General features: G+C 42.3%; 1 protein-coding gene across 1 annotated transcript in view; it reads left to right on the top strand.

Moving 5' to 3' along the window:
* Positions 1–1,265: 1,265 nt before the first annotated feature.
* Positions 1,266–27,647, top strand: part of xrn2 (5'-3' exoribonuclease 2) — a 42,257-nt gene continuing 15,875 nt past the window's right edge. The window contains exons 1-25 of the mRNA XM_063223163.1: positions 1,266–1,466; positions 1,991–2,118; positions 2,230–2,341; positions 2,589–2,700; positions 3,053–3,111; positions 3,222–3,311; positions 5,052–5,124; positions 5,214–5,264; positions 8,162–8,319; positions 9,153–9,227; positions 9,318–9,451; positions 9,856–9,913; positions 10,246–10,353; positions 10,722–10,766; positions 11,460–11,603; positions 13,196–13,240; positions 17,919–18,007; positions 19,791–19,926; positions 22,612–22,719; positions 23,141–23,230; positions 24,146–24,218; positions 24,411–24,494; positions 25,803–25,900; positions 26,893–26,972; positions 27,400–27,456. Coding sequence (XP_063079233.1) covers positions 1,392–1,466; positions 1,991–2,118; positions 2,230–2,341; positions 2,589–2,700; positions 3,053–3,111; positions 3,222–3,311; positions 5,052–5,124; positions 5,214–5,264; positions 8,162–8,319; positions 9,153–9,227; positions 9,318–9,451; positions 9,856–9,913; positions 10,246–10,353; positions 10,722–10,766; positions 11,460–11,603; positions 13,196–13,240; positions 17,919–18,007; positions 19,791–19,926; positions 22,612–22,719; positions 23,141–23,230; positions 24,146–24,218; positions 24,411–24,494; positions 25,803–25,900; positions 26,893–26,972; positions 27,400–27,456 — 2,282 coding nt within the window. The 5' untranslated portion in view covers positions 1,266–1,391. The remainder of the gene's footprint in view (positions 1,467–1,990; positions 2,119–2,229; positions 2,342–2,588; positions 2,701–3,052; positions 3,112–3,221; positions 3,312–5,051; positions 5,125–5,213; positions 5,265–8,161; positions 8,320–9,152; positions 9,228–9,317; positions 9,452–9,855; positions 9,914–10,245; positions 10,354–10,721; positions 10,767–11,459; positions 11,604–13,195; positions 13,241–17,918; positions 18,008–19,790; positions 19,927–22,611; positions 22,720–23,140; positions 23,231–24,145; positions 24,219–24,410; positions 24,495–25,802; positions 25,901–26,892; positions 26,973–27,399; positions 27,457–27,647) is intronic.

Raw genomic sequence — 27,647 nt, 5'->3', positions numbered from 1 at the left:
AGGTGCAAAACGCACAGCAGAAAAGGAGGTGCTGGCAACCAGTAAGACACTTGAAAGAAGAGAGAAGTACCGCACACTTGTTGTTGTTTTAAAATTGATTTACATTCTCTGCTCCGACATCATTATGATGTTCAGGCAGCAGTGGTCCACCCGGTGGGTGGGATGCAAAAGAAAGACCAGTGGAGGGCGCTCTAACATGGATGGCAGCACTCAGCTTCACCTGGATCAATGTCAGGAAAGCTCACATTCACAGGCTTCACAACAATAAAGAAGGAGAATGACCAAGACCCTTTAATTAAGAAAAAAAGCCATAATAACTAATTGTTTCACTGCAAGGCTGTAATTGAACGTGTACCCACATGATAGCCTAATGACAAAAAAATAAGGGACACTTTTGAAGTTATATTGTGTTTGTGTCTTTTAGTGGACTCCTCTGTACCCTGATAGTACAAAGAATGTGCTTAGCTGTCTCTCGTTCCAAAATGAACTCTGGACAAGCATCAACTATCTGAGCCACTAGGGGCCCCTCCAATGAGGAACCAACTTTAGTAAGGGTCGTCTCTCAATGCTTTCAGTTGAGTTGATTTTTTAAAAGTTAGATCCCATCAAGCTATCAAATTACTCAGGAAGTGAGTTGAGTTGAAAGTGCCAACTGTAGACTAAATATTTCTTTAACTTTTCTGCACTGTGCTTGGGTCATGTTTTAGGCGTTTCAAAATATATATTACACTCACTGACTGTCATTTTTCCCATCATATCGACATACAGTCTATGCAGGGGTGGGGAACCTAGTCTCGAGGGCCATTTACAGTCTTGTCTTATCCGGCCCCCAATATAATTTTAATGTTATGCAGTTTCACATGAAATATGACATGTTTTGTAAAGAAATGTTTAAAATTACATTTGCAATACAATTAAGTCATAGCCTATTTTCAGGGGACCTAGTGAAGGTGGGGGGTCTGTTGTAAGGGTAGACGCCTTCAATAGGCTAGACCTCAAGTGCATGGGGAGTTCCTGGTTTGTGTTTGTCTGGACTTTATCAAATTTGAAGTGGCCCCTTCGAATGAAAAAGTTCCTCACCCTTGGTCTATGCAGTTATTTTCCTGATCTTGTTCTAATGTAGTAGGCCTACTGTATCAAGCGCACAACAGATGGGGCTGTCAACTGACAACCGAGAAAATAGGGGGCACTAGTTGTTTTTCGGTCGAGCTGGGGGAAAAAAACCTTTTCCGGTAGCTCTAACCCGGAAGTCCAAAACAACACTACAAATGAAGCTAGCTTGCCTCGTTTGTTGTAATGGTTGGCTAGTTTTACTAGCCTTTCTGTAACCGTTGTTTTTAATTAAGGAGTTTTAGCGTAACTACTGCACCGGTCTTGACGTTTTAGAAAGCATGGGAGTCCCAGCATTTTTCCGTTGGTTGAGTCGCAAGTATCCTTCTATAATTGTGCACTGCACTGAGGAGCGGGTAAGCAACGAGATTGTGCCTAGCTATTTGGCTAAACACAGACCTAGCACGTTTACATAATGGCAAGGCACGCTGGGTGAACGCAGCTCAATGTGTTTTTGTTTACATATCCACGTACTGTAGTCAATCATTGGCAATCATTTTACAAATAAAAATAAGACTTGCTGAGTACTTTCTCGTGTAATAAAACGATGTAGCAAATGCATTCCTTGGCGCGTGCCCGGCTTCCTCCGTTGAGTTGTGTGGGGACAGCGCATAGAATAGATTCAAAGTGCATAATCAAGTGCAGTGTTTCATGTAGGCCTACACTTCAATGCATGAAATTCTTGACGTACATAATATCTTCCCAATTGCTACCATATTTGTTATTCACGAAGACCGCCGGAATTAGGTTCAATTTTGTTTGCTTAGCTTATCGTTGTAGTGAGTAGTTTTGTCCGCACTCACCTGCTGTTTTTATGAAGCGAGACAAACTGACAAAAAGGTGAGCAGCATCACTGTCTAATTTTCCTCATGTCTTTCAGTCAAAGGAATGCAATGGCGTTCGCATACCTGTTGATACCAGCAAACCGAACCCCAATGAAGTGGAGTTTGACAACCTGTACCTGGACATGAATGGAATCATCCATCCTTGTACACATCCAGAAGACAAGTAAGTGATGATGATGATGGCATATATGCGTGCGGCACATTGTGAAGTCTGCAATGGTAGACAATACAATAACTGATTTAATGCATTAAAAAACAATCTGATGTTCATTAGGCCAGCTCCCAAAAATGAAGATGAAATGATGGTGGCCATTTTTGAATACATTGATCGACTCTTCAACATCGTGAGACCACGCAGGGTTCTGTACATGGCCATTGACGGAGTTGTGAGTACAATCTATAGATTGAATGCCCAACTGCTCTGTGCTTGTGTGTCTGGTTGCATTAGTGGATATATTGTGTTTTGTTCACTTAAATTACTCTGTCTGACCAATGCTGGATCTTAAATGGCGCACTTGTGCACTTCAGTGTTCATGCTTTAGTGCGTGTGGCGTACTACTTATGAACTAAAACATAATGCCGGAAGTGCACCATCTGAGACAGAGCATATGTCTCTCTCTCTGTGCTCCTCAGGCTCCCCGTGCCAAAATGAATCAGCAAAGGTCAAGGCGATTCAGGGCCTCCAAAGAAGGAGTTGAACTTCAGGAGGAGAAAAAAAGAATGCGGGAGGAGGTCATTTCAAGAGGTGAGATAAATTATGAAGTTACTTTTTCCCCCCCTTCCCCGCACTGCATGGAACCAAGTGTTGGAAACCACATGTGATTCTATGAAAAGCTAAGAACACACTGGCAGGCCCAGCCGTGGCTTAGTAGGCGGGGCACTGGAGTGCTACGCGGGCGACCTGGGTTCGATTCCAGACCCGGGTCATTTCCCCTGTCTCTCTGGCCCACTCATTTCCTGTCCCACTCTTCACTGCACCTGATTTTAGTGAAACTGTGAGAAATGCCTGGAGGTCTGACTTGGTGAATGGGCTAAACTTTTTAGCACCAAGGGATTTCTGAACTAGACTGATTTTGGGTTTGGATTTTTAATTTCAGGCGGATATCTTCCACCAGAAGGGATCAAAGAACGATTTGACAGCAATTGCATCACTCCAGTAAGTATATTACTGCTTGCATGTTTGGGTTTTTTTTAGCATTCAGTTCCACTATAATCTTAGAATTCTTTTGATGCAATGTGTATTAAATGTACATGTTTCTTAATCAGGGAACAGAGTTCATGGACAACCTGGCGAAATGCCTCCGGTATTACGTTGCAGACAGATTGAGCAACGACCCAGGATGGCGCAACATCACGGTAAGCCCTTAAGGAGGGTCAGGTGCTGGTGTCAATCATCCTGGCGTTCCCTGGGAATCAGTTTGGTTATCCTAGTATTGCTGTTGCACTACAGGTTCTGTAAATGTAGACGTTTTTGTCTCAGATTTAGGTCTCCCAGCGTACGTGGTTATGATAACATGTTACCTGCAGAAGCAGTTTGAAAACCAACAGTTGGTTCCACCCTCAAGCTTGAGCTTAGCACATGTTTCAACCACAGACTAATCATTTTATGTGGTGGTCTGAGTTGTCAGGCTACTGTAGATCTAGCGCAGGGATCCCCAAACGAAGGCCCGGGGGCCGGACACGGCCCGCCACCCCCCTTTGACTGGCCCTCCACCTCTCTGCACCTCCCCACTTGAACTGGCTCAAAGAAAAAAAAATCATTATATATAAGAATGAAATATAATTTTAAAATATTTTATTTTATTTATCAACAGTTTTTCCTACAGTTTAATTTTCACTAACCTAGTGTGAATCACCAGAAGTTTCTTGTCTTTTAGTTTTTCATCTCATTGTAATATAAACAGGCCTACCATTTTTATTGTATCACGTACAAACTGTCAATCACCATATTTTCTGACCTTTCCTTGCTATTTTGCATGGTTGTTATTAGAAAATAAAATAAATAGCTGTGGTCTTTCAAATTGAAAAACATGTGAAGTACTCACTTGTTATGATGAACTATTTTGTGCTAGAAATTATGGCTATAACAGTCAGTGGCCTAGCCCGCATGATTGATCCCGGCCCCCTATCACAGTCAGGAACGATAATGTGACCCCCAGAGAAAGTTTGGGGACCCCTGATCTAGCGTTTTAAAAGAAAAAACGTTTTTACGCACAGTTGTGCAGGTGCATTCACGGCATACATTTAGAAATTAAATGACTGAAATTACATGCTCTACCTTTAACACATTGAATATCGGTAACATAATTTTACATTTTTGGTTTCCATGTGTTGACTTACAAAAATGTGCTTTAAAGTTTTCAGTTTAATTTAAAAAGGGGGGGGGGTGCTCCCCACATTAACATTTAAACACACCTTTGTGTTATTTCGGTCTTTGATGAAAAGAACTTAAAGGGCAACTCCTGCCAATTTCAATGTGCTGTTGTATTGCTCACGCTACTGTTGACTTGTCAGTACCCGGTGACGCCGCAGTTTTTGGCCCAGCCCTTTCTGAGATATGAGCTACTCTAATGGGGGCAAATTTTGTTTACATTTCTTTTTTAAATGAGCATAGGCCTACTCCAAATATTTTCCCAAAACGTATCACTGTCTGCTGATGTTGCATAACCTTTTGGATGTTTTTGGGAATAAATAAAAATGTTTTTTTGAAATGTACACAAAAGTTGCCCCCATTAGAATAGCTCATATCTTGGAAAGGGCTGAACCAAAAAATGTGGCGTCACCAGGTACTGACAAGTCAAGGGTAACGTGAGCAATACAACAGCACATTGAAATTGGCATTAGTTGCCCTTGAAGTCTCCGTATTGCTTGAACTGAAGCACATGGAAACAAGGTTTGGACACACTGAGCGCTTCAAACTTCTCTCAAACCTCTTTCAAAAGCTAAATATTGCCAATATTGTATGCTCTATGCCAACAGTCCAATATAGCGCGGTGCTCAAGCCAGTGTGTTTATTGCTTTTTTTACTTTTTTTTTGAAAAATGTTTAAGTAAAAATGTGATTGTGGATACCCATCTGTCATGTTTTCTTTCATAGGTTTTCTTGTCTGACGCCAGCGTTCCGGGTGAGGGTGAGCATAAAATTATGGACTACATCCGAAGACAAAGGGGTAAGAAGCTTTTTTTTTTTTAACTGCTGACTTCCTGTTACAATTGTAAAATTGGATTGTGTCAAATGCGATGTTCCTTTGCCCAACAGCCCAGCCGCACCACGACCCAAACACACATCACTGCCTCTGTGGAGCCGATGGTGAGTTTAGTGTCTTTGTTTGTTTGTTTGTTTCGTTTTTTCATCTTCAATATCATTTAGCATATTAGCAAAAATCATATGCATCTTTCATGCTTTTTGTATTAGATGTGCCAGTTATATGTGTGTATGGGGCATGGGGCATGGGGCAGCCGTGGCCTAGTGGTTAGAGAGTTGGTCTTTCAATCTAGGGGTTGCAGGTTCGAATCCCCCCTGACCTCTCCCTACATCTCCATCCATGGCTGAAGTGCCCTTGAGCAAGGCACCTAACCCCACATTGCTCCAGGGACGTAACCAATACCTTGACAAATAATAATTATAAGTCGCTTTGAATGAATGAAAGCGTCAGCTAAGTGCAATGTAATGTAATATACACCATATTCAATCAAGAGCTGGCATCATGCACAGCACAGGTGTTTTTTTTTCATGCTTGTGCATTCTGCATTGAGGTGCGGCGCCTTTGCAAGTAGTCGCGCTCCTTAACGCCATGTTGCTCGTGACCAGGTTTGAACAGTTTTCCCTTTACTGTGAATTTCTGTTGCTAAACGTGACCATGCTCTGCTGTGCCCTGACCAAAGCCATACCTAACCTTAACCTGTCAGTAAAGCATCGTTTCTGTCGCTTTGCTTTTGTCGAGAGCAGCGAAACAAGCAAGGGAAATAGTGAAATTGGGCCCTGACCAATTCCATTCCGTAAACCTAACCTGTCACAGGGAGTTGTGGAGCACGAGTTGACAGGAAAAGTTGTGATGCACAAACGTGATGGGCTGTTGGCATGTCTTACTGAGGTAAGATGTCATGTAGAATGTGCCAGTATCTCATGTGGATGTTGATGGACCAGCTGCGTGCGTTTGTGCCGCAATGATCTGATTGTGGTCTACGGCTGTCGGTACGCTTGCTGCGAGCCGTAAATTTTACGGGTCACCACGAGCAACCGACTGCACATGCTTGCTTTAAAAGCAGTAGACCAACACACAAAATACTGGCGGGCAGAGAGCGATATAGAAATTGGGAACACAGACTGTAAGGAAAACGAAACAAAAAGATGGACTCTCCGGGCAAGGACACGATACTGCTACTACTTCTACTTATACGTGTGCACGCACCTTTGTCAACGTGCAACGGGGAAGTATGATCGCAAATCGAATGTTGAAATGTTGCCGCCATCGTCTTTTTCTCCAGAAGCACTCGCATGGAACTGTGCCATCTGTCTTACGATCGCCCCCAGCGAGTTTCAAGATATCGCACTTAACGTACGAGTTTAGTAGCAGTAGAACTTTGTCTCCATGGGGCAATTGTGTTTGCAGTGCAAACGCTGGCACCGGACACAAGACAAAGACAGCTATAACAATAGCAATAGCAGCAAGCAGAAAAAATAAAAAATAAATACAAAATTGGCTTGCAGTATCTAGTGCGCACAAAATTTACATGAACTATGCAAGTTAACGTGCTCATGCACGGATCGTGCCCATGCACGCCTTTCCTACAGCAAGCATACAGAGGGCCCAACACCCCCAGCTCCTACTTGGTTCATTAAATCTGAGAAACCAGGAGTTTGTCCGATCAATGATCATTTTGTAATCTATCTTCCCACTATCTTCTATCCCACTCATTTATTGTCACTCTCCTATCCGATTGCATACAAAAGCCCTAAAAATACTAAATAAGCCAAGCATTCATGGCTGAATTACCTAATATCGCTGCCTCTCTGAACACAATACTACGTCAAACTGTAGTTTGTAGCTTAAATTAACTTGCTATTGGAGTAGATCATTGTTCCATCATCAAAAACAATGACCCGAGCACCGAGGGAGAGCTGCATGGCACTAGCATATTAAACGGGGCAAGTATGGCCTAGATAAACTGTTTTTAAATGGATGCAATTACTGGCCCAGGCTCGACATAAAAGCCGCTGCATTCACTAGTTTACCATGCACTTAAATATTGCATCCCATTATCCGTTGAGGACCTTGGGTGCTTTCTGCCATTTTGTTTTTGTGGATTTTTTTATTGTCAATGTTTATGAATTTATTTTGAGGATCAAAAGTATTCTGTTCGGTAAAGGTTGGACTCGTCTGAGAGACTAATTTGCATGTATGGGCCGAGGACATTGAATGAATGCTATCCTTTCATGGTGGACTTTGGTTGCCCGTCCATGCAGCCCTTTGTCCGTTTTTGTGTACCTCATGCTTACAACTTGATTTTCTTTTCAAGAAATTCCAAGACTCTTCAGGGATATTCTTGCTGTTTATATATATATATATATTTTATATATATATATATTTTTTTTAAAGCTGGTTTTATTATGTTTATAGCTACTGAAATGTTTTTGCTTTTAAGGTGCATGTAATATTTTCAGCAGTTTCTTTCCAGAATTCATGCTGCCCAAAACAAGTGTTACGTTTTTCCTGAATGCTTATCACCACCATCATTCTAAAGCCCAATTTATGCCTCCGACGCATAGCCTCTGCAGGCATCAAATCTGTCTCACTCTCTGTGTGTGACCATGTTGCGAGTGTTCTCGTGCACCTCCAAATATGGCTTGTGACATGAGACCTCGCAAGCATAGCTGTAACAGTAAAACTGGTTAGCGACCAGACCCCAGCTACAATTTGCCTCAGTTGATGGAGCACTGAAAATTGTCCTTGAGTGGGAAAATTGTGCTTTTCGTGAAAAGGTGGATCTTCTATATGTCTTCCATCTTGAATTTCCAGAAATTGAAATTTTTAGCTACTAAACTGTACTTTGGTCATACAAGTATATTAGTTTATCATTTAGTAAATATTCCTAAAATGATCAAGTTTCTGTGAACAGCATAGTTGCAATACCTACTGTGGCCACCACCCTGCAAAGAGCACCTTTTTTAAACTGTTTTGCATCCCTCCGTTTTCTTGAATGTAGCTGATCTGATCATGCTGGGGCTGGCCACGCATGAGCCCAACTTCACCATCATCCGAGAGGAGTTCAAGCCCAACCAGCCGCGGCCCTGCGCCCTGTGCGGCCAGGTGGGCCACGAGATCAAGGACTGCGCCGGCGTTGCCAGAGAGAAGCAGGGAGAGGTGAGCACGACGAGAGGACATGACCAACACCAGTCACAATCCTGAAACTGCACATTTTGTTCGGGAAAAAATGTACAAAGTTCAAGTTACTGGAATAAATGTATCTAAGGCAAATGGTAAAAAAATCACTTTTAGAGAGTTACTTGTGCATAATCCCTGGTGCTGAACAAAAAGATTACGTATTTTTTGAAAAAAGGTTCGCATAGGTCATTGCCATTGAATGAATGAATAAAAAAGAAGAAAAATAACTTAAAGAAGAAAAAAATCCAAAGGAATGTGCGAACCTTTTTTCAAAAAATGGTATAAAAAAAAAATACCTCCAAGAGAATGAAGCTGCAAAGCCTATTGTGTTAGGTACACAATTTGTCCCGATTAGTGACTAATGGAGCATGTACTTGGGAATACCCCTTCAGTGGTCTACTTCAGCGTTTCTCAACTGGAATAGTCTTGAGACCCACAATTTCCCGTGGTCAATATGTTGTGATCCAAACTGTGTGTCGCACCGTCAGATTTTTCCAATAATAATAAAAAAAATATTACCATGCATTTCATAATATGCATTATTATTTGCATTGTATGCTGATATACAATATGTCTTATGAAGTAGTGGAGAGGAAAAGGCCTAAGCTTATTAACCATGTTTCACTCTTGTCTTCGACATCATAGTCATTTTTAGTGCATTGCATCACAGCTCCTCGACCCACCCAGGAACCCTCCGCGACCCACTTTTGGGTCCCGACCCACCAGTTGAGAAACACTGGTCTACTTGATTAACGTGTACAGTATTCATCTGATCCTCCCATGTTCTCATTCCTGTTCATGTTTCTTGCCAGCATGATGAATTTGCCAACTCCATGCCTGTTTCGGAGCAAGAATTCATCTTCATTCGACTTTGCGTCCTGCGAGAGGTTTGTTGCTTACAGTGGCCCTATTTTTTATTTTTACATGTTTTAATTCACTAAGGACCGGTTTTAAATTTGTGCCTTTTTTTCCCACAGTATCTGGAGCGGGAGCTGACCATGGCGAGTCTGCCCTTCCCGTTTGACTTTGAGCGGAGTGTAGACGACTGGGTGTTTATGTGCTTCTTTGTAGGAAACGACTTCCTTCCTCATTTGCCGTCCTTGGAGATCAGGTAAAAACCCAGAAGATTGTCGATTTATTGTATGTCTCTTTTTGAGCGTTAAGGCCGACTTAGATCTGTGCCGTGCCTGTGCCCACACCTAATCTCGCACCGGTTCACACCACAAGTCTGAGCAGTCGGGAAGCAGAAAGTTGGTTTGCGATGTGAACCAAAAAACACTTGATTTTTTTTTTTTTTGCACTTACCATGACAACAAGGTGCCGTCAGCAGGTTCATCTGGGTAACACGCAGTCAGAGCCCGGTAAGCACGTGGGTGGTTTGCATAAGCACTTATGTGCCGAACGTAACTGGTGCGGGCACTGGCACGATTCAGGTCGGCCTGAAAACCGTATGTGTCGCTTGATCACCAAGTTGAGCCTTGTTTTGCTCACAGATATCATGTTTTAAAATTGCAGAGAGGGTGCCATTGACCGACTGGTTGGAATCTACAAAGACGTGGTACACAAGACGGGGGTGAGTGTTTATAACTTATTTTTTACTTTTACTTTATTTTATACTTTTTATCGTTTTTAAGCATATGCTAACTGAAATGCCACCTCATGTGGGTGGTTGCCTGAAAGGAATGGTAAGATCTCGGAGCAACAGGGTGTCAAGGCCAATTTTGAACGTGTGTGATTTTAAATGGGATTGCATGAGATGTCCCTTACGTTTATTTTTATGTTAGACGCACATTGTATTTTCAATCTGAAATTGAACAGGATTTTAATCAATATAGTAATGAGATGGGGTAGATGATACTTTTTTGTAAATGTGAATGTGTGTAACTGTTGTGTCTCGTGGTCCAGGGCTACCTGACGGAGAGTGGCTTTGTGGATCTGGAGAGGGTGGAGATGATCATGCAGGCTGTGGGTGTGGCTGAAGACAACATCTTCCAGAAGCGCAAGCAGGACGATGTAAGAATGCCTGATTGGCACGGTTGCTTTCTAATCTATGTTTGCTACTTGAACATCATTTTAGATCATATTTTAATAACCATGTTTTAGCTTTTTAAAACCGCAAGACTATTTCTTTTGTAAATCAAGAATCAAGAGCTTTTTATTGTCATTGACAAATAAATTTGACAACGAAATTGCGTTTTAGAATACACTGTACATGTATACCATAAACGCACCTCCCTAGGTGACACTTGAGGTAGTTTATGGTGTTCGTCCTAAGTCTGGCTTTCCCGATAGAGGGAGATTGATCTGGTTAGAAAAGTGTGGGTTGGTTAAAATGTAGAGCCAAGTCATCTTGGAATTCTAAAACTGTGCTGCTCTTGCAGGAGAACTTCAAAAGGAGAATGAAGGAGAAAAAGAAAAGAATGAAGGTAAGGATGACGAGTGTATTCTTTTTTTTAATCCTTAAAGGAATTCAATACTCTTTAGATGAATTGCACTCACCTGCAGTAACAGTTTGTACAGACAAAGTCAACAGACCTATGTGACACAATGTGTACAAATTCAGCCAGGATGGAATAGTGCATGGTTGAACTGCAGGGTTTTTGTTCCATGCTCTGAGCAGCAAGGACCCGCACACAAAAATCAGGACCGGCGAGTCTGTTTTCATAGCAAACTGGTTTTAAAGCGTTTCATCCGAAGATGAGAGTTGCTCTTTTTTTCTGTTAATTCCCTTGAAGTAATGCATGTTCTGAAAAAAGTCTGTCTCTTGTGCAAGGCCCTCATTAGTTCCTGCCTTACGTTGGACAGTCTGTACCCTCAGGCCGTAAGACTGCAAGAATCATAAGACTGCTGACAATGCTTAACCTGATCGAACTGCTTAGATGCCTTACGTATTGGGATTTTTCAAGGATTATTTGGGGGGATGCTATATGGCGACTGTGGGTGTTGGAAGAACTTGTAGAACTCTGCTTAATGGCACTTTAAACTGGAAATCAACGGTGCAATGCTGTGCTCTTCTGTCAATGACCATAAATCTCTTGAATATCTTAATGTCTTGTGTCTCTGAGTTGAGCAGCGGCGGAGTTGCCTAACCCTTTTGGTTCTGTTCTTCTCACGTGCAGATGGAACAGCAGCGTCCATCCTTCATGCTGTCTGGGCAGTATGCTCCTCAGGCGTTGGGCGGGGGCAGGGGCCACCCCGGGGCCGTGCACAACGCCCGCCAGACAGCCTATGACATGAGAATGCAGGCCACCCAGGCCAACCAGGTGAGTTGTGCCAGCGTGCATTGCTGTACGGACAGACAGCTGGCATTGAAGGCGCTGGAAGTAATTGACTTTGTATGGAAAAGTATGGAAGCGTCAAAAGCTGCAAAAGTGTTTCTAGCATCATGGGCATCAAAAATGTTTCAAGACAAGTTGAACCTCAGCTAAAAAATATGTAATGAGCTCGGCGCCAGCAGGCGCCAACCAATGGAATGTTCATGTTTTTCTAATCATGAGCTTTGGTTTGTTGCTCGCCCTGATCGGAGGCTTCAGGTTGAATCGTTTGCAGCGTTCATCGCCCCTGGTCTGTGCTTTTCAGGCGAGACTTTCTACACCGTCTGTCAGTCCACACAGTTATGGATATGAACACTAGGTACCGTGTTGGCCCCTCCTTTGTATTAGAACTAATACCTCAGTCCAAGTCAGATCGCCCCCATGTTTACCCACTATTGCTGCAATCAATCGATGACAATGTGATGGTGGTAACCTCGATGAAAAATATCAGTATATTGGACCAAGACACCTGAACACTAGCCTGATTATCATGGACTTTCAAATCTCTTCGAGACTTGGTCTGACCTCGAGGTTAACGTTTGACGTTTCCCTAATGGCATGGTTGATGTGCCTCCCTTGGTTTGCTACTGGCTGAGGCCAGAAAAGGCTGTCCCAAAGTTTAAACCAAGCATTTTATTAGTCTAAATAGAACGTCTCTGCTTAAACCCCGTCACTGCCTTGAACCTGTCTGGAGACTCGTCTGGACAGCAATAGGTTTGCTTTGTTGATGAAAAATGAATGTTGAGGTAAACCTCTGTAGTACTTGGTGAATGTTTGTCTATAGTGATTTCTCCATGCTGTGCAACGTTATCACTACATGCGAAAGTTCGTATGGCGAGAATTTCTATGGACAAACACTAAAGAAACCGTCAACTAGAACACTTATTCTTTTCATTCCATCAATGGAAAAAAATGCAGAGGTCCTTATGGATCAAATATCATCGTAACAATGCTAAATGAGCAACAATATCACTCAGCTAACAGCTGCTATTCACTGACATTCGATTGAGACTATCTGTTTTCGTTGCCGCGTACTCCCCCTATTCTTTCTATTGCACTTGACTGCTGCTTTCATTATATGCTGGGCCAGTTTGCCTGATTTTGTATGCTTATTAGGATCAATAGTTTCAGTTTATGATTTAATTAAGACGAAAAAACATTTTTTATTACTTTAATTACTCCTTTATAGTAGATACTTCGTCAAATTCTGAATATGAATTGGTTCATAATTTATTCATGACCCTGCAATTTGTAAGGCATTTGTTGCCATTCGTTTTATTTTGCAAAGAATTTTAAATGCTCAAAAGCCAATAGGTTTTGGCTGACTGGTAAAGCATTCATTGTGACATGAAAGTTTCTCTAGCATAAGTCTTTTTTCCCCTCTAAATAATTGGCTTATAGAGCTTATAAAAATGTACTCCGTCTGACTGGAGGCAGACCCCGCAACACATGAATGTTGGTACAGTATATATTCATGCAGTTGTATCCCATCATTCAGACTTTTTATTTTTTCTCCTTCTCTTTTCATTTTTTCCCTCCAGGATGCTGCCCAGTCCTTGAGGGCCATGATGAAAAATGGGAACAAGGTAGATCTTCTACTGCCACATCTCTCCCTCCCCTCCGCTCCCCTCTCCTCCTCCTCTCCTTTGCTTTGCAGTACCTTAGCTGGTGAATAAAAACGGCTCTCGGTTAAACAGTAATTGATTTGGGATTTGAATGGTTCACATTTACATTGCCAGAATGATCCATATAAGCCCTCCTGTGTTCATTTCCATTTTTCATTTACACACGCGGACACGCCGACAGCAGCTCAAAACTGGTTTCCCTTTTGCATCCCTAAATTGTCAGCGGCGGCTGCAAATTTATTTTTTCTTCTCCCTACATGTAAGAGCAGGACAATGGCAGAAGTTGGCATTTGCACATGAATGAGGTGAAAAGAAAGACCGGGGTTAAAGGAGCAAGGTCTGGCCTCTTTTTCTCTTTCTCCCTCTCTCTCCTCTGTCATCTCTCTTTTCTTGCCTATATGCTCTCTCTCTCTCTCTCTCTCTCTCTCTCTCTCTCTCTCTCTCTCTCTCTCTCTCTCTCTCTCTCTCTCTCTCTCTCTCGCGCATGTTCGTTCCATTTTTGCTGTGGATGAAAAATTACATAAACCTGTACCCTTGCCCATCTTGAAGGCAGTAAATTTCAACTTTCATTGCTATGACTAAAAAGGAAAAAATCCGAATGGGAAATTGCATTAAACAGGTCTTTATAAGTGCAATGAAGTGCTACCAAACTTTTTAGACACCCTTAAAGGCCCTGTCCTTGACCTTTTCTCTGCCACCCTCTCCATTGGCGGCATCATGTAATAGCAAGATGATGTGTGCGGACACATGATGTCTGTTATCAGGGACGAGTTCCACTGCAGAACTGTTTGCTACCCTTTGCCGCAGTTTGGATGAATTGCTCTCTCCATTTATGGAGTGCAATGTACTACTGATGGTAGTCTAGCTCAGCGCTCCGGAACAGTGGTTTTATGGTTTTCGGTGTAGATGTTTTGAAACACGTTCCGAAGTTTGCTTTAGTACGGGGGAAACCAAGTGACCTATATGAAACGGTAAACTGTTACAGTTTCACAGAAAAAAACTGCAGTTTTTCTTGCTGACACACGGACCAGCAGGCACATGCATGTGCTTGGCCAGAGTTCTCTTGGCCCACTAGCACAGTGGTTCCCAACCTTTTTCTTAAGGGACCCATGTTCTTACTATTGTAAGCTTTGGTGACCCAACCACGCGAGCGCCTGCATGAGACGGAGTCACAAGATGCCCTCTGTTTCCTGCGAAAACTAATTTTAGTCATTTTATTCCTCAATTCGTCTTTGGTCAAATATAGAATAAATGTTCAATGTAGCTCTTACAATTTGTTGCTTCTATGCATTTATTAGTTAAATGCTTTGTCTTTCATTCAACATGGGCTATATATATTTAAAATGAAACCCCTTAAAATCAAGAGGGCTCCGCGACCCCCTGTGGATCTTTGTCGACCCATAAGGTGGGTCCCAACCCATAGGTTGGGAACCACTGCACTAGCAGATCCGTAGGTCTGCCTAGCAGGTCGCAGACTCGCAGCACAGGAATATCATGCAATGTCACTAGCGTACGTCCCAATTTATTGCTCTACTAATGGATAACATCAGAATTTATGAACACAACAGGGAGAAGATAATATCTGACATGTGGGAACTCTTCATTTTGAAAAATAATAATTAGCAATATGTGCCATTGTTTTATGCCATTATGTCGTCTACGCTGACCTCAGCAGGAAAATTTCAAATGCCTGGGATTTTGTGTGTAAATATGAGCTCAGTCCAAATATTGGGGATATCCACGTCGCAGATAATGAGGGGATCATCTTGTGTTGTCGAATTGGGCCCATTTAATTGCAATCATGGCTTTTCACCAGGAGATGGCCATAGTACTGGTACTTCAAGTACTAACCCAATTTTTGGGACAATGTGCCTTAATGGTGTTCAGTGCTTCAACAAAACTTAATTTGCCCATCACTAGAATATACCAAACCAACATCGCTTTCTCTTGTGACTAAAACCCTCTTTGGACCTTTTCGTTAAAGCCGGGCTTACACTGTGTGACTTTTTGCCGATTTTGCCACGATTTGGCACACACACGACTTTTTGGGAGTCGGGCCGATTTCTTGCTCAATCTCAGGTCAATCGTGAGTGTCTCATCGTGTAGTGTACATGGGGTAACGATAGGCCTGGACGATTTTTCGATTTCAATTTTAATCGCGATGTCAATTTTCTACGATTATAAATTAGACGTTCGATAACTTTTTTTCTTTTTTGTCCGATCGCGCTATGCACTTTTATTTTGAAATCGCGCCCAGGCGCTAGGAAGAAACGTGCCATACCCCGCTCCCTCAGTCTGACTCCGTCTTTGCCAGCCCAGTCACTGCTGGCTCCAGACAGTAGTAAATACGAGGGTGGCATCAGAGATTGTAAATAATTTATTTACAGGCTCTGATACCGTCCTTCCCTTGTACTCTACCTTACAAAGTTCTCCATGCCTCGTTTTTGAAAGTAATGGCCCACATTTGTTTGCAATCAGTGTGTTAGGACTTCGAATTGGTTTAGCAGTAGCTGTAGCTACTAGCTAGTTGCTAACACAAACGAAGGCAAATTGATGGTGCTTTTCACACCTTTAAACAGTCCCCAAATAGTTCGTTTGGAATGCTAAGCCCCTCTTAAGACTACAAAGTTATGAGCAACTTAACAATTTATTAATGGCTGTTGCATTTAATCAACATTGCATCAAATGTGCAATTTTATTGTTGACAAAAACCATGTCCTCTTTGCTGGGTCCATATTATTGCATCTGATTCTCATTATGCACGTGAGAGCTGTATAAACAAAGTTATAATAAGCAACATTTGTTTGAAAAGTGTTATCTTTAATCTTATTGGTTTTCTCACTAAGAAATAAGTCTTTATGCATGCAGTCTGCAAATGTAGGCTAACAGATAATCTTATGTCATTTAACCCTCTGAGGTCTAAGGCTTTTCAGAGGCTTTTAGGCTGCTTGCACCACCCTAACATTTTCAAGTATTTTCATTTCATATATACATATTTGGGAGCTGGAAGGTCTGAGGTTTCTAATGGTGTGACTTATATGTTTCAATGACAAAAACTCAGAGTTACAGATTTGTTTTTGGAGACACATTGCCCTCTGAAGGGCACTCGGACCTCAGAGGGTTAAAAAATTAAAAAATACTGAACGGTGGCAATGAGAACAAGGCAGGCACATCACCCCACAGTGCTCCAGGCAAATAGAGGCCCTGTATGAGTTTTTTTTTCTCCCATCCTGTCAATGGAAACTAAATACCTGCTGTGGGTGAGTGTGTTATTGGGAAGAATTTGGAAAAACTGGGGGACTCGGGGACTTTGAATTGAGTAGGCTACCCCTGCTATAGGCAATTGCACCTTTAGTCTTGTTTTAGACAGTTATCCCTCTTGTGGTTAAAGATATTTGCTTTAGGCATTTATCTCTCATTTTCCTCCTTTTGTAGATATTTTGTAGGCTGTATTGTATAGGCCTATACAATATAAACTTGTGTATGTCTCATGCCCCCCTCCCCCGGGATTTTTTTTTTTTTAATTTAAATATGCTTTTATTCATATCGAAATCGAAAATTTTGGGGAGAAATAATCGAAATCTAAGTTTTTCTCATATCGCCCAGGCCTAGGTAACGACAAGCGATTTCACATCACTATCGTGCAATTGTAGGGTCGAAAGAAAATCAAAACTGTTGATCCAGGTCGTGCCTTGTCAGTAAATCGCACAGTTAAAGCAGTCCTGACCATCCCATAATACTACCATTTCCATTTCGTATTCATGGTCTGGACTTTGTTTGATCTGATGCGATTGCAGGAAGCGGGAAGGGCATTTTCGGAAAAATCAGGATTTAACTTATAAGTTGTTCAACAAACATGTCTGACGTCTATCTATGGCGATGTAGGACCGTTTAACAGACATGTCTGACAGAACATCCTACCGTATGATAAAATGACAATGTAGGACCATTTGTCAGAACACCGACAAATATCCTACCGGTCAACATCGCTCCACAGAGGACAGTTACCAGACGTAGTGCGGAGCCAAGTGTCTTGGCGGAAGTACGTAAGATGGCTTGCGAGGCTAGTGCTACGACCCGACACATGCACAAATGAATAGGGCCACGCGATTCGCCCCTGAGTGCTTCCTTATCTCCACCTCAGGTGCGCATGCTCCCTCCTGTGCAGACCCGGGAAACATGCCTGTCATGTCGCACAGTGGGAGCATTCAGCTCGCATCCGACTGTCTGCTCGTGTGAGGACATGAGTCGTGAGATCCCCTCGTGCAGTGTAAGCAGGAGCTTAATACCCACGAGTGAAAATATTGCGCAGTGTATGCCCGCCTTTACACAAATTGAATCCTCCGTACACATTTTTGGAAAAAAATGCCTCAAATGCACATGTACGCCGTAAGCCGGGGGGAAAAAAGCCTTCTTCTTCAATTGGTGAAGCTCATAGCAGTCATGGGTACCGTGGCAAATGATTCCATATGACTGAATTGTTAAAAAAAATAGATTATCCACATTTTAATGTATGAATTTCCTGTATTAATAATAAATAAAGTTGCGTTTTGCCTTTGTTTTGCTGTAGTTGTACAAATTTCACATATAATATGGGAACAGTTTCCTTGTTGTGTAACTTTGTCCTGCTGTTGTGCAGCCTGGGGGCAGCGATGGGGCAGACAACCGCGGTGTCAAGAGGAAAGCGGACGACAGTGACGATGAGCCAGAACCCGAGGACAATGTCAGGTAAAGCCCTCTTTTATTTATATTCATATTTATATTTATGTCTGTCTGTCTCCATTATCACTGTATATTTTATAATATTTGACTCATTGGATTGACTCATTGAAGGTAAGTGTGGTGTTAGTAGCATTTTAATGATCTGTATAAGCTCCACTAATTAAATTGGAATGTAGACTTCTGCAGTATCTCTTCAAGTAGACCCATTGTGCCTTGTTTAGGGGGACATTGAAGACAGCCAAAGATTTGTTGTATTTAAAAGGTGCTGTAGACAGAGACCTGCCCTTATGTAGCATGGGTTGGTCAACATCCCAGATTGCATTGAAATATCAACTCATCAGTTTTATGTCAATTATTGAAAGCTTGACGCTTTCATTGAAGCTGGACTCTTGCAAAAAAAAATTTAAATGGCTGAGTGAAGAGGGGGCATGTATCTGGTGTTTTCAGTTCCCACACTATGTTATGGTATATTAAAAAGGATGACCTGAAAGTTTGCCATTATGAATAATACAATGCATTGACTTGGGTCCTCTTTTCCTAGTCCTTTTGAGAAGGCCATGCCCAGTGAACTATTCACACACACTTTGCTAGCGATCATCAGTGTTTCAATGCCTGTGGAGTCCTGTGGATTTACACTGGCATGTAAAGCATTTTTGCATAATAATTATGATTTCGTTTCTTTAGTGTATAATTCTGTTTCTTGCTTTATTTTGGACGTTTTGAGCTTAACTTGCTCATTGGTTACTGTCCAAATAGTGGGACGTCATTGCTCATTGGTTACTGTCCAAATAGTGGGATGTCATTGCTAATTTCTTTCAAATTAAGTGTCTGATTAGTGTAATTATGTCTCTACAGCAAGGGCTTTATTTCCACACAGTGTCACTCGGTCACACATTCCCCCTCACAGACTTGGCCTGTTGTGCATTCTTACTTCTGTGCGTGGTTTTACACACACACACACACACACACACACACACACACACACACACACACACACACACACACACACACACACTCCCTCTGGAGTGCTCTGTAGTGGTGTATCTCTCCTCTCTCCTGCTGGTGATTAATATGGAAAGGAGGGCTGGGGTCCTTGCAAAAATTCCTCTGCGACGTGCTTGGCAAAGCTGGCTAAATCCAGGGGGCTAAATTGGTATTCATGGAGCCTTCCAGCACCGCTCCCCACGGGACCGAGGAGGGATTGGCTAGGCAGATGCCGCTCATCGCTGCCTATTGCATGAAAAGTATACACACACACACACACACACACACACACACACACTTGCACAGTGTCTTGCACATGGTCACACACACACCAAACCGTGTCAGTGTGCGCTCAGGCCTGTTGCCACAGCAGAAAACTGCATGCCTCGTCTGACGCTGTACAGTGCTGCTGCTGTGAAGTCGACACGGTGAAATATGTCACGCTGTGTAATTTTCGCGTGGTTTGCATGCAGATCTGGGAAGCATAACGTAGAGGGCTGGGCGATGATGGTCGTCTTTTTCCTTTTGAATAATTTAGTTTGCTTCATTGACAAAGGGGGTGGGGGGGTGATGGGTAATGTTTCATTTGGTGTAAACTTGGTTGTTTTTGTTTTGTTTGTCTTTAATTCAATCTTGCTGCTCTGTCATTTGTGGCTCTGGAGTACTGGCTAAGCGCTGGTTATTACATTACATTCGTGGCTCTGAATATGTGAAGTACTGGCTAAGCGCTGGTTATTACATTACATTCGTGGCTCTGGATATGTGAAGTACTGGCTAAGCGCGGGTTGGTCACTGTCTTTTCCAGGTTGTGGGAGGAAGGCTGGAAGCAGCGCTACTACAAGAACAAGTTTGACGTGGACGTGACTGATGAAGACTTCCGCAAGACCGTGGTCAAGTGCTACGTGGAGGGCCTGTGCTGGGTCCTGCGGTACTACTACCAGGTAGGCCTCCCAACCACTTTTTTTCTTTTTTTTTTTAAATGAAAGAAGGCTCTTATGCATTTCTTTAAATGAAACATACTAACAGGGTCCTTAAGAAACCAGTAAAACACAGGGCTGTTTTTATCAGGGTTTTATTGCTAATTTGCTAATTTTTTGCTAATAATGGGCTCATTATTTTTTTATGTGTCTCTAAATTAAACTAAACTAAACTTAAATCTTGCATAAGCTGCTTCATGAAGGGGTTTGGTGTGATCCCAACCTCCCTCATCTTCTTGCTCAGGTCAGCTTGTTAAAACTCATAGATATGACACTAGATGGATATACAGTGTTGACCACTCCCAAAGTGGTTCTCAACAAACGCCCCCTTATCATCATCATAAGCCTCCCAACGCCCCTTTGACCTCATCATAAGCCTGCCACCCCAGTATTTAAAAATGGTAATTGACTAATGCCCCCCAATGGCAATTGAGCGAGCCCATAGTTGTGGGTAACGCACATTTTACGGAGCTTCACCTCTGCAGTCTGGCCACTGGAGTTCTTATCCGTTGTGTTTTCATGACTTTTTCACCCGTCTCCCTCTTGTGCCCTAATTGTGTTTTGTCAATACTACCTAGTATGTACATGCCTTCCTTTTGGACTACCAAGGACATTGATGGGTTGGTTAAAAGCAAAGCCCTCAGCTTTATCCATTTCTAAAGGTGCCTGTTGGTACTTTTGACCTTCTAAATCTAAAGAAATGCATGAATGCTCTCGTTTTCAGAAACTTCCACAGAACATCTCCAGTTATCTTTTTTTAATGAAGTGCAAGTGCTTTTTTTTTTTTTAAAGGAATGAGTTTCAATTTCCACTAACCCCCACATACCTGTGCCAAGTCATCACCCTTGACCCCATTTTGTTTGACAATCGTCTTGGGGACCTGACCCATCCCGTCCTTCTGTTTGCTCTGTCCTCAGACGAGGGCTTGCAAACATGCATCTCTGCCCCGCCATCTTGTAAATGCAGGTCTCGATCTTTTTAGCTTTAAATTCAATAATTAGCCAGCAGGCTCTCTCCACTAGATCCCTGTCTGATTAGGGATTGGCAGAGGGATTTGCTGCCTGTAATTGGTGTGTGTGTGTCTTTGCAAGGGTAGTGAGGGGATGTGGGAAGAGGTGTGTGTGTGTGTGTGTGTGTGTGTGTGTGTGTGTGTGTGTGTGTGTGTCTTTGCAAGGGTAGTGAGGGGATAGAGTAAGAGGGTTGCGTGTGCGTGTGTTGCATGGTGTGTGTGCGTGTGTTGCGTGGTGTGTGGTGTGAGTTTTGGCAGCAGAGCGGTTGGGAGTGGAGCTGTTGAAGTGCTGCTCCCAGGGGGAGAACGGCGGCTGAACGGATTCATTATGGAGTCCGCCACAGCTGCCGAGAAACGTCTGCCTGTCTTGCGCTATAGCATGCACAGCAGCACCACAGGGGCGCGTGTGTGCGTCACGTTTCACGTGTGGATGTTGGGCCCACATGTGCCAAGCACCTCCACAATTATGTTAAGGTGTCTAAATAACACACACCACTGATGCATGACGCATCTTCATTAAATGGTCTAGAACATGCTAAATGGATGCAAAAACAGCCCTGTAGAATTCATGTACATGTTTTATTTTTTTCTTCTATCTCACCAATATATCTGGCCTAGCACATGTTTGATGTTTGTGTATGCTGTGTTGGGGGTGAGCAATATGGCAACAATATCATATCGCAATTTCTTAACACTCTGATGCTGATAGTAAACATCCCCACTGCAAGACTTTCTACTCTATACAATCCACTTTGGCAGATTCGAAACGATCTTGTACTGGATTTCACAATTTAATATTGTGATATTGCCCACCCCTATGCTGTGTGTGACTTGGCTGTTTTCTGTGATTTTCCCGCTAGGCATTGGTGAACAAATATGCATTTTGTCTTAGCGCCACAGTGTGTTTTGGCTGTTCTCTAGCAGTTAATGGGGATTAAGATGATTTTGTTGTGGTTTAGTTGGCCGCCTGTACTGTAACACACATATGTGAGCCACAGCAAACTCGGCAGATTTCCATAGGTGTGGAGCTTGGAAGTCCCGCAGATCAGATTAGGATCCCCCAGTGAAAGTCAATGTGCAGCACAGAAAACACTTAATTCAACAGCAGGTGGATCAGCGATGCACCATGACATATGCTGGGTTAAAATCAGTTGATGCGTTACGGCATACTGACAAATTGTTATTTTTGAGGAACCATGATAATTACTGTTGAATGTTTCCTTTTAAATTGAGTAATATGCTTGATTGGGGGGGGGGGATATTTGAGTCATAATATGCAACGTCTCCTGGTATTATGTGTTTTGCACTACTATGATGTGAGGTACTTGTCCTACATGGCATGATGGTAATATTTTATAAGGGTACTATTTAATATTGATCTTCAAGTTTCTATTTTTTTCAGACATGTATACGTTTTTGTCTTTTTATCTGACATATTTCGACAATGAAACCTACGTCTTCATATGATGAAGACGTAAGTTTCACCATCGAAGCATGTCAGGTAAAAGATTAAAACTTTTGCATGTCTGAAAAAAAAGAAGCTTGAAGATTTGATACAACTTTAAGACATAATGAACATCATACATCTATTGAAGGGATGTTAACTCATTTGGTGCTAACTGATTGGTTGTCACCAACAGGGCTGTGCCTCCTGGAAGTGGTACTTCCCATTCCACTACGCCCCCTTCGCCTCAGACTTCAAAGGCATCAAGGACATGTGCAAGGGCTTCGAGCTCGGCACCAAGCCGGTAAGTGTAAGGAGACCAGCACCAGCTGCTATGTAGATTCTACTTTTTTATCTAATGCGTTCATGATGGGTAGTGAAGGCGGTTCATTATACCAAGCAAACCTCTTTTTTTTGCATACGTGCAAGACAATACTATGACAAAGTTTAATTGGTTAGCTGAAGAAAAATCAACAAAAAATCACCTTCAGTCAAAACCAGTAACAAAGCAGAGGGGCTGTTTGGCCTTCTGATGGGAGTGACCATCACTAAGGTTGTGTGTGCACTGACCATCACACCAACGAGCCTGGCTCTTTGATGACTGTAAAGGCCTGGGTTCGAGAACCCATGGGGTAAATCTTCCACTAGTTCAGGTCTATGGTGAAGAGGATTAAAGACCTCTCGTAGTGTTTCAGTGAAACAGTGTATTCTCTCATCTCCAATAGTTCAAGCCTCTGGAGCAGCTGATGGGTGTCTTCCCAGCAGCCAGTGGAAACTTCCTGCCGGAGACATGGAGGGCGCTGATGAGCAATCCGGTGAGTGGGCTTCAGGAGGTTGCTGGGCAACCCAAGAGGTTGATCAAACTTTTTTTTAAACGGGCTCATTAATCCCTTTCCTGCTCTGTAAAAATATGGGGAAAAGATCCCATGTGAAGACATGAGAAATGTTGACAATAAGATGGCGTCACTTCTAAACGGGTCAATACCCCTGAGATATAACCATCACTGACTGCACACACACACACACGCACACACACACACACACACACACACACACACACACAGCCAGTGCAGATCCTAGACAGAAGACCTTCATATCTGAAGTTATGACCATCCGTTTTCTTATTTCGGAACAAAACACCTGGCTAGTTTCTTTACAAATATGCAGTACATGGTCGATTCTGCTCCAACAAAGCGCACGCAAAGAAAGTGGATGTAACCAAGAAGCGTCATTTTGTTTCCTTTCTGGTATCCACTTTATGTCGGGTGAACGCCCCTTTAGGAGACCTTCGGTTAGGAGACCTTCGGAGTCCTGAGGTTGAGAATCAATGAAGTCCCCTTAGCGCTGTAGATGGCAGTAGCGCACGTCTTGCGCAAACACCTCAAAAAGAGAAGAAGAAGTAGGGGACAACGCCCCCTTAGGAGACCCAACTTGAGCACACGCTTTTGCATTGAGTGGGCGTGGTTTGCGATATCTTTGTTTGATTCAGTATTTTTGGCGCACGCAACCAAATTACGTCACACCTGTGTACAATCAGTAAAGGGGTCTATATAAGCTGTTCTAATGCATTTTTAGGTCAATTCATTTCCTGCATTTTTGACTAAAATTGGGTCATGTGGAATAAACAAAAAAGCAAAATGACTGAATTGATGTGGCATTTTACCATGTTGTTGGCTGATTTTTTTTTTTTTTTTCTCCCTCCCGTTTGTGTGTTCGTTCATTTCCAACAGGACTCCTCCATCATTGACTTCTACCCAGATGACTTTGCCATTGATCTCAATGGAAAGAAATACGCCTGGCAGGGTAAGTTGTGCTGTAAAAATTATTCAACTGTTTGTGTCTATCTGTGCATGACTTGATGAACATGGAATGTTATTACCAGATCAAGCACTAGTTAATAAGCATTTGCAATTCATTTTGTACTGTAAGCTCAAGATTTTAGGGCAATTTTTGGAAAATTAACCGCTTCTTATTGCGCCTGTCTGTGTTTTGTAGGTGTGGCCCTGCTTCCCTTTGTGGATGAGCGCAGGCTTCGTGCTGCTCTGGCCGACGTGTACCCCAACCTCTCGTCAGAAGAGGGTAAGTACGGGCTATGGTGGGGGATGTACCATAGCATCTATTCAACGTTATTCTGATCCACTTCAGTGCCCAACTTTTGCAGCAACTGAGAAAATCAAATCGGATGTCAAACTGCAATGATCTTTTAAAGTCATGAATGTCGTGTCCCCAAGAGCATTCATCAACAACGGCTCACATGGTTTTATTTTATTATGCAGCAATGATGATAAAAAAGTAGTGTTTTTATAACGGTGAAGTGCATGCAATCAGATGGGCCTCCATGTCTGCTGTAATCAGGCCTGCCCACTCTCCATCTAGTCCACACTCTCCACATGATTAACCAGCGGTGCTCTGATTTTTACCACTGTCCACTGTTTTTAGACACACACACACACACACACACACGAACAATAGTGTTCATTTACATCATCCGCCTTTTCATATATTTTCCTGTATATGTGGCCCTTCAGAAATGACCATCATTGTACTGGAGAACTTGGAAATCACATGTTTCCAGACTTTCAAGTTGTAGAGCATGAAATGATTTGCCTTATTGAATTCACATGTGGAATGGGCCCTCCTGAAGAGGACAAAAAAACAAAAACAAACAAAATATAGGGGTTACACTACGTTTGAAGTGCCTTGAACATGAATGAAGTGGGTAATCTGATGCAGAAGTTGTTTTTATGCTTGTATGCAGTGCAGGGATTAATCACCACCTAGATTTTCAATTCAAAACTTTTCAGAGATGATTGAATGAATGTTCAACTTGTTTTACTTTACAGACCATAGCGCTAAAAGGACTAGTGATGAGTTCAACTTGAATATTGTGCTGGGCTTATTGACACTTTTTCAGTACACTATATGGCATATGTATTTTTCAAAGTCTAAATCAGGGATGTCAAACTCAAATTGACCGAGGGCCAAAATCCCCCGGGCCTGAGTCTGACATCCCCTGGTCTAAATGATGGAAGATGCACATGTTCTTGTTCAACTGCCTATGTGCAAGGGTAATCATTTTCCACTTTTGCTGTACATTGACTATGGTGGGAAGTTGGTAATGCATCTTTTTTGAGAACATGGTTCTAACGTTGGACCTGACGTGATTTTTTTTTTTTTTTTTTTTTTTTTTTTAACCAAACCTTTAAAAAGGCTTGTGTTTGGGTGTTTATACTAAATTACCTGTTGCCCGAAACATTGTGAATAAAGGTAAAAGCGAAATGGTCAGTGTGTGGGACTTGTACAGAATCTCATCTCATCTCTCATCTTGCAGTGTATATGTGAAATATGTACAGTATGGTTGCTGACTATTGTGCGTTTTGATTTCAGTGAAAAGGAACAGTTTGGGGAGTGACATCGTGTTTGTGTCAAAGTCCCACCCGCTCTGTGACTTCATCCATGAGCTGTACCGCGCAGAATCTCACGAGGTGAGCCCCCTGCTGTCTGCCTGTTACCACTCACTGAGACTGCCTCTCACAAGCAGCATTTTAAGGTGCTGTTTCCACGTAGCTGGATATTTTTATATGTGGATATTTTTTTCTCCTGGTTGCATTGGTTTTGCATTGGTTTTGGCCTTCCGTTTCCACTAGCAGATATTTAAAATCCAGGAGAAAAAAAAGCAGGAGAAAAAAATATCCTGTTTAGGGGGCTGAAACGCATTTGTTACAATGGAGGATTTATTTTTATCCACATGTTGCGTTTACACCTGAACAGGAGAAAAAAATACCCTGCTAAAAAAATATCCTGCTACGTGGAAACAGCACCTAACACTGTTAACGCACCATCCATAGCTGCATGTGTGTTCACATATGAATCGAAGGGCTTACAACTTCACAATACAATGTCTCACATCTTGTAGTAGTAGGGCTTCAAGACATTCAGCTTTGTGTGTTTTTTGACTCAAATCACAGCTTTAATTGCCGTTCTTTACACAGTGAACCAGGATTGTATCTTGCAACCTTTTTTTAATGTAGCGTATAGTGTATTAACATATTTGACATTGCTTCAGTATTAAACTTGGATTATAGTGGCATAACAGCTGGGCAGAACTTCCTTTTCAACCTGTTTGACACTGTAGTATAGCAATTAGCATATTGGGCATGGCTTCAGTGTCAAACTTTGCCATATAGAGTGTGGTTGTCACCATAAGCACTCATGGGAAGCCCTGGCCAGCTGTCTCTGACAATGTTGTTCTGTGTGTTTAGGGCACTGAAGAGCTCAATTTTTAAATCTGAATAAAACTGTATTCTGCTTTGAAAACCTAATGTAAACACTCTGCAATTTACAATTAAATTAAAGTGCAGTGTAAATGCACTGGATTTTTTTTTTTTTTTTTTTTTTATGTTTTCAAAGCAAAATAAAGTGAATTCTGAATTAAATGTCTCATGTAAACGAGGCCACTGTTGTTCTGTGTGTCTAGGGCACTGAGATCCCTGCAGAATTATGCCATGGAATCCAAGGTACATTAAATCTTGATGAAGAGCCTATTCTACCAGATAAGTAAGGAACCACGGTTTTCACGTCCTCCCTCCACACCCACCCATCACTGCCAATAGGCATTCTTGATGCATACATCGGCCAATGACACTTTTTAGTAGTAGCCCGCGTCAAGGTGGTGCAACCACAGCTAACGCCACTACTGTATGGATTAAATGGGGGTTTGTTTCTTTTTAGTATCATCCAAGAAGTGTATTCGTTGTGGTACATTAATTACCAATTAATGTATGGGCGTTAGCTTTGGCTCTACCACCTGACGTCTGAGCTTAATAAAAAAAAATAAAAAAAAACCATGATTGACCCATATACATACACTACATCTATATTTGTATTTTCCACGGCCCACTCTGGAGCCTCAGTGCTGTGTGTGCTGTGGAAGTGTAAACTGTTGCCTTTTCTCCCTTCTTCTCTACCTCCTTCTCTCACTCAGACCAGTAGAGTCTCCTGTTCCCTTGCTGAGAGACCTGGCACAGAGCAGTGCTATCGGGTAGGTGGGAACTACCATCGGCGCCTCTCTGTGCAAAACCTTTATGATGTACAGTAGCTGAAAGGGTTAATGTTATGTTAATAATGGTGTGCTAGTCTTTTTATAGCATACACGTGTAGATTTGTTCCAAAATGCCTTGTTTCTAAACGAGCATGGCTCATTTCATATTCTATGGCATGCCCCCTGGGCAC

The sequence above is a fragment of the Engraulis encrasicolus genome, chromosome 18, assembly GCF_034702125.1.
Source record: "Engraulis encrasicolus isolate BLACKSEA-1 chromosome 18, IST_EnEncr_1.0, whole genome shotgun sequence".
NCBI classification, from domain to species: domain Eukaryota; kingdom Metazoa; phylum Chordata; class Actinopteri; order Clupeiformes; family Engraulidae; genus Engraulis; species Engraulis encrasicolus.
This window is presented reverse-complemented; position numbering and strand designations above follow the sequence as displayed.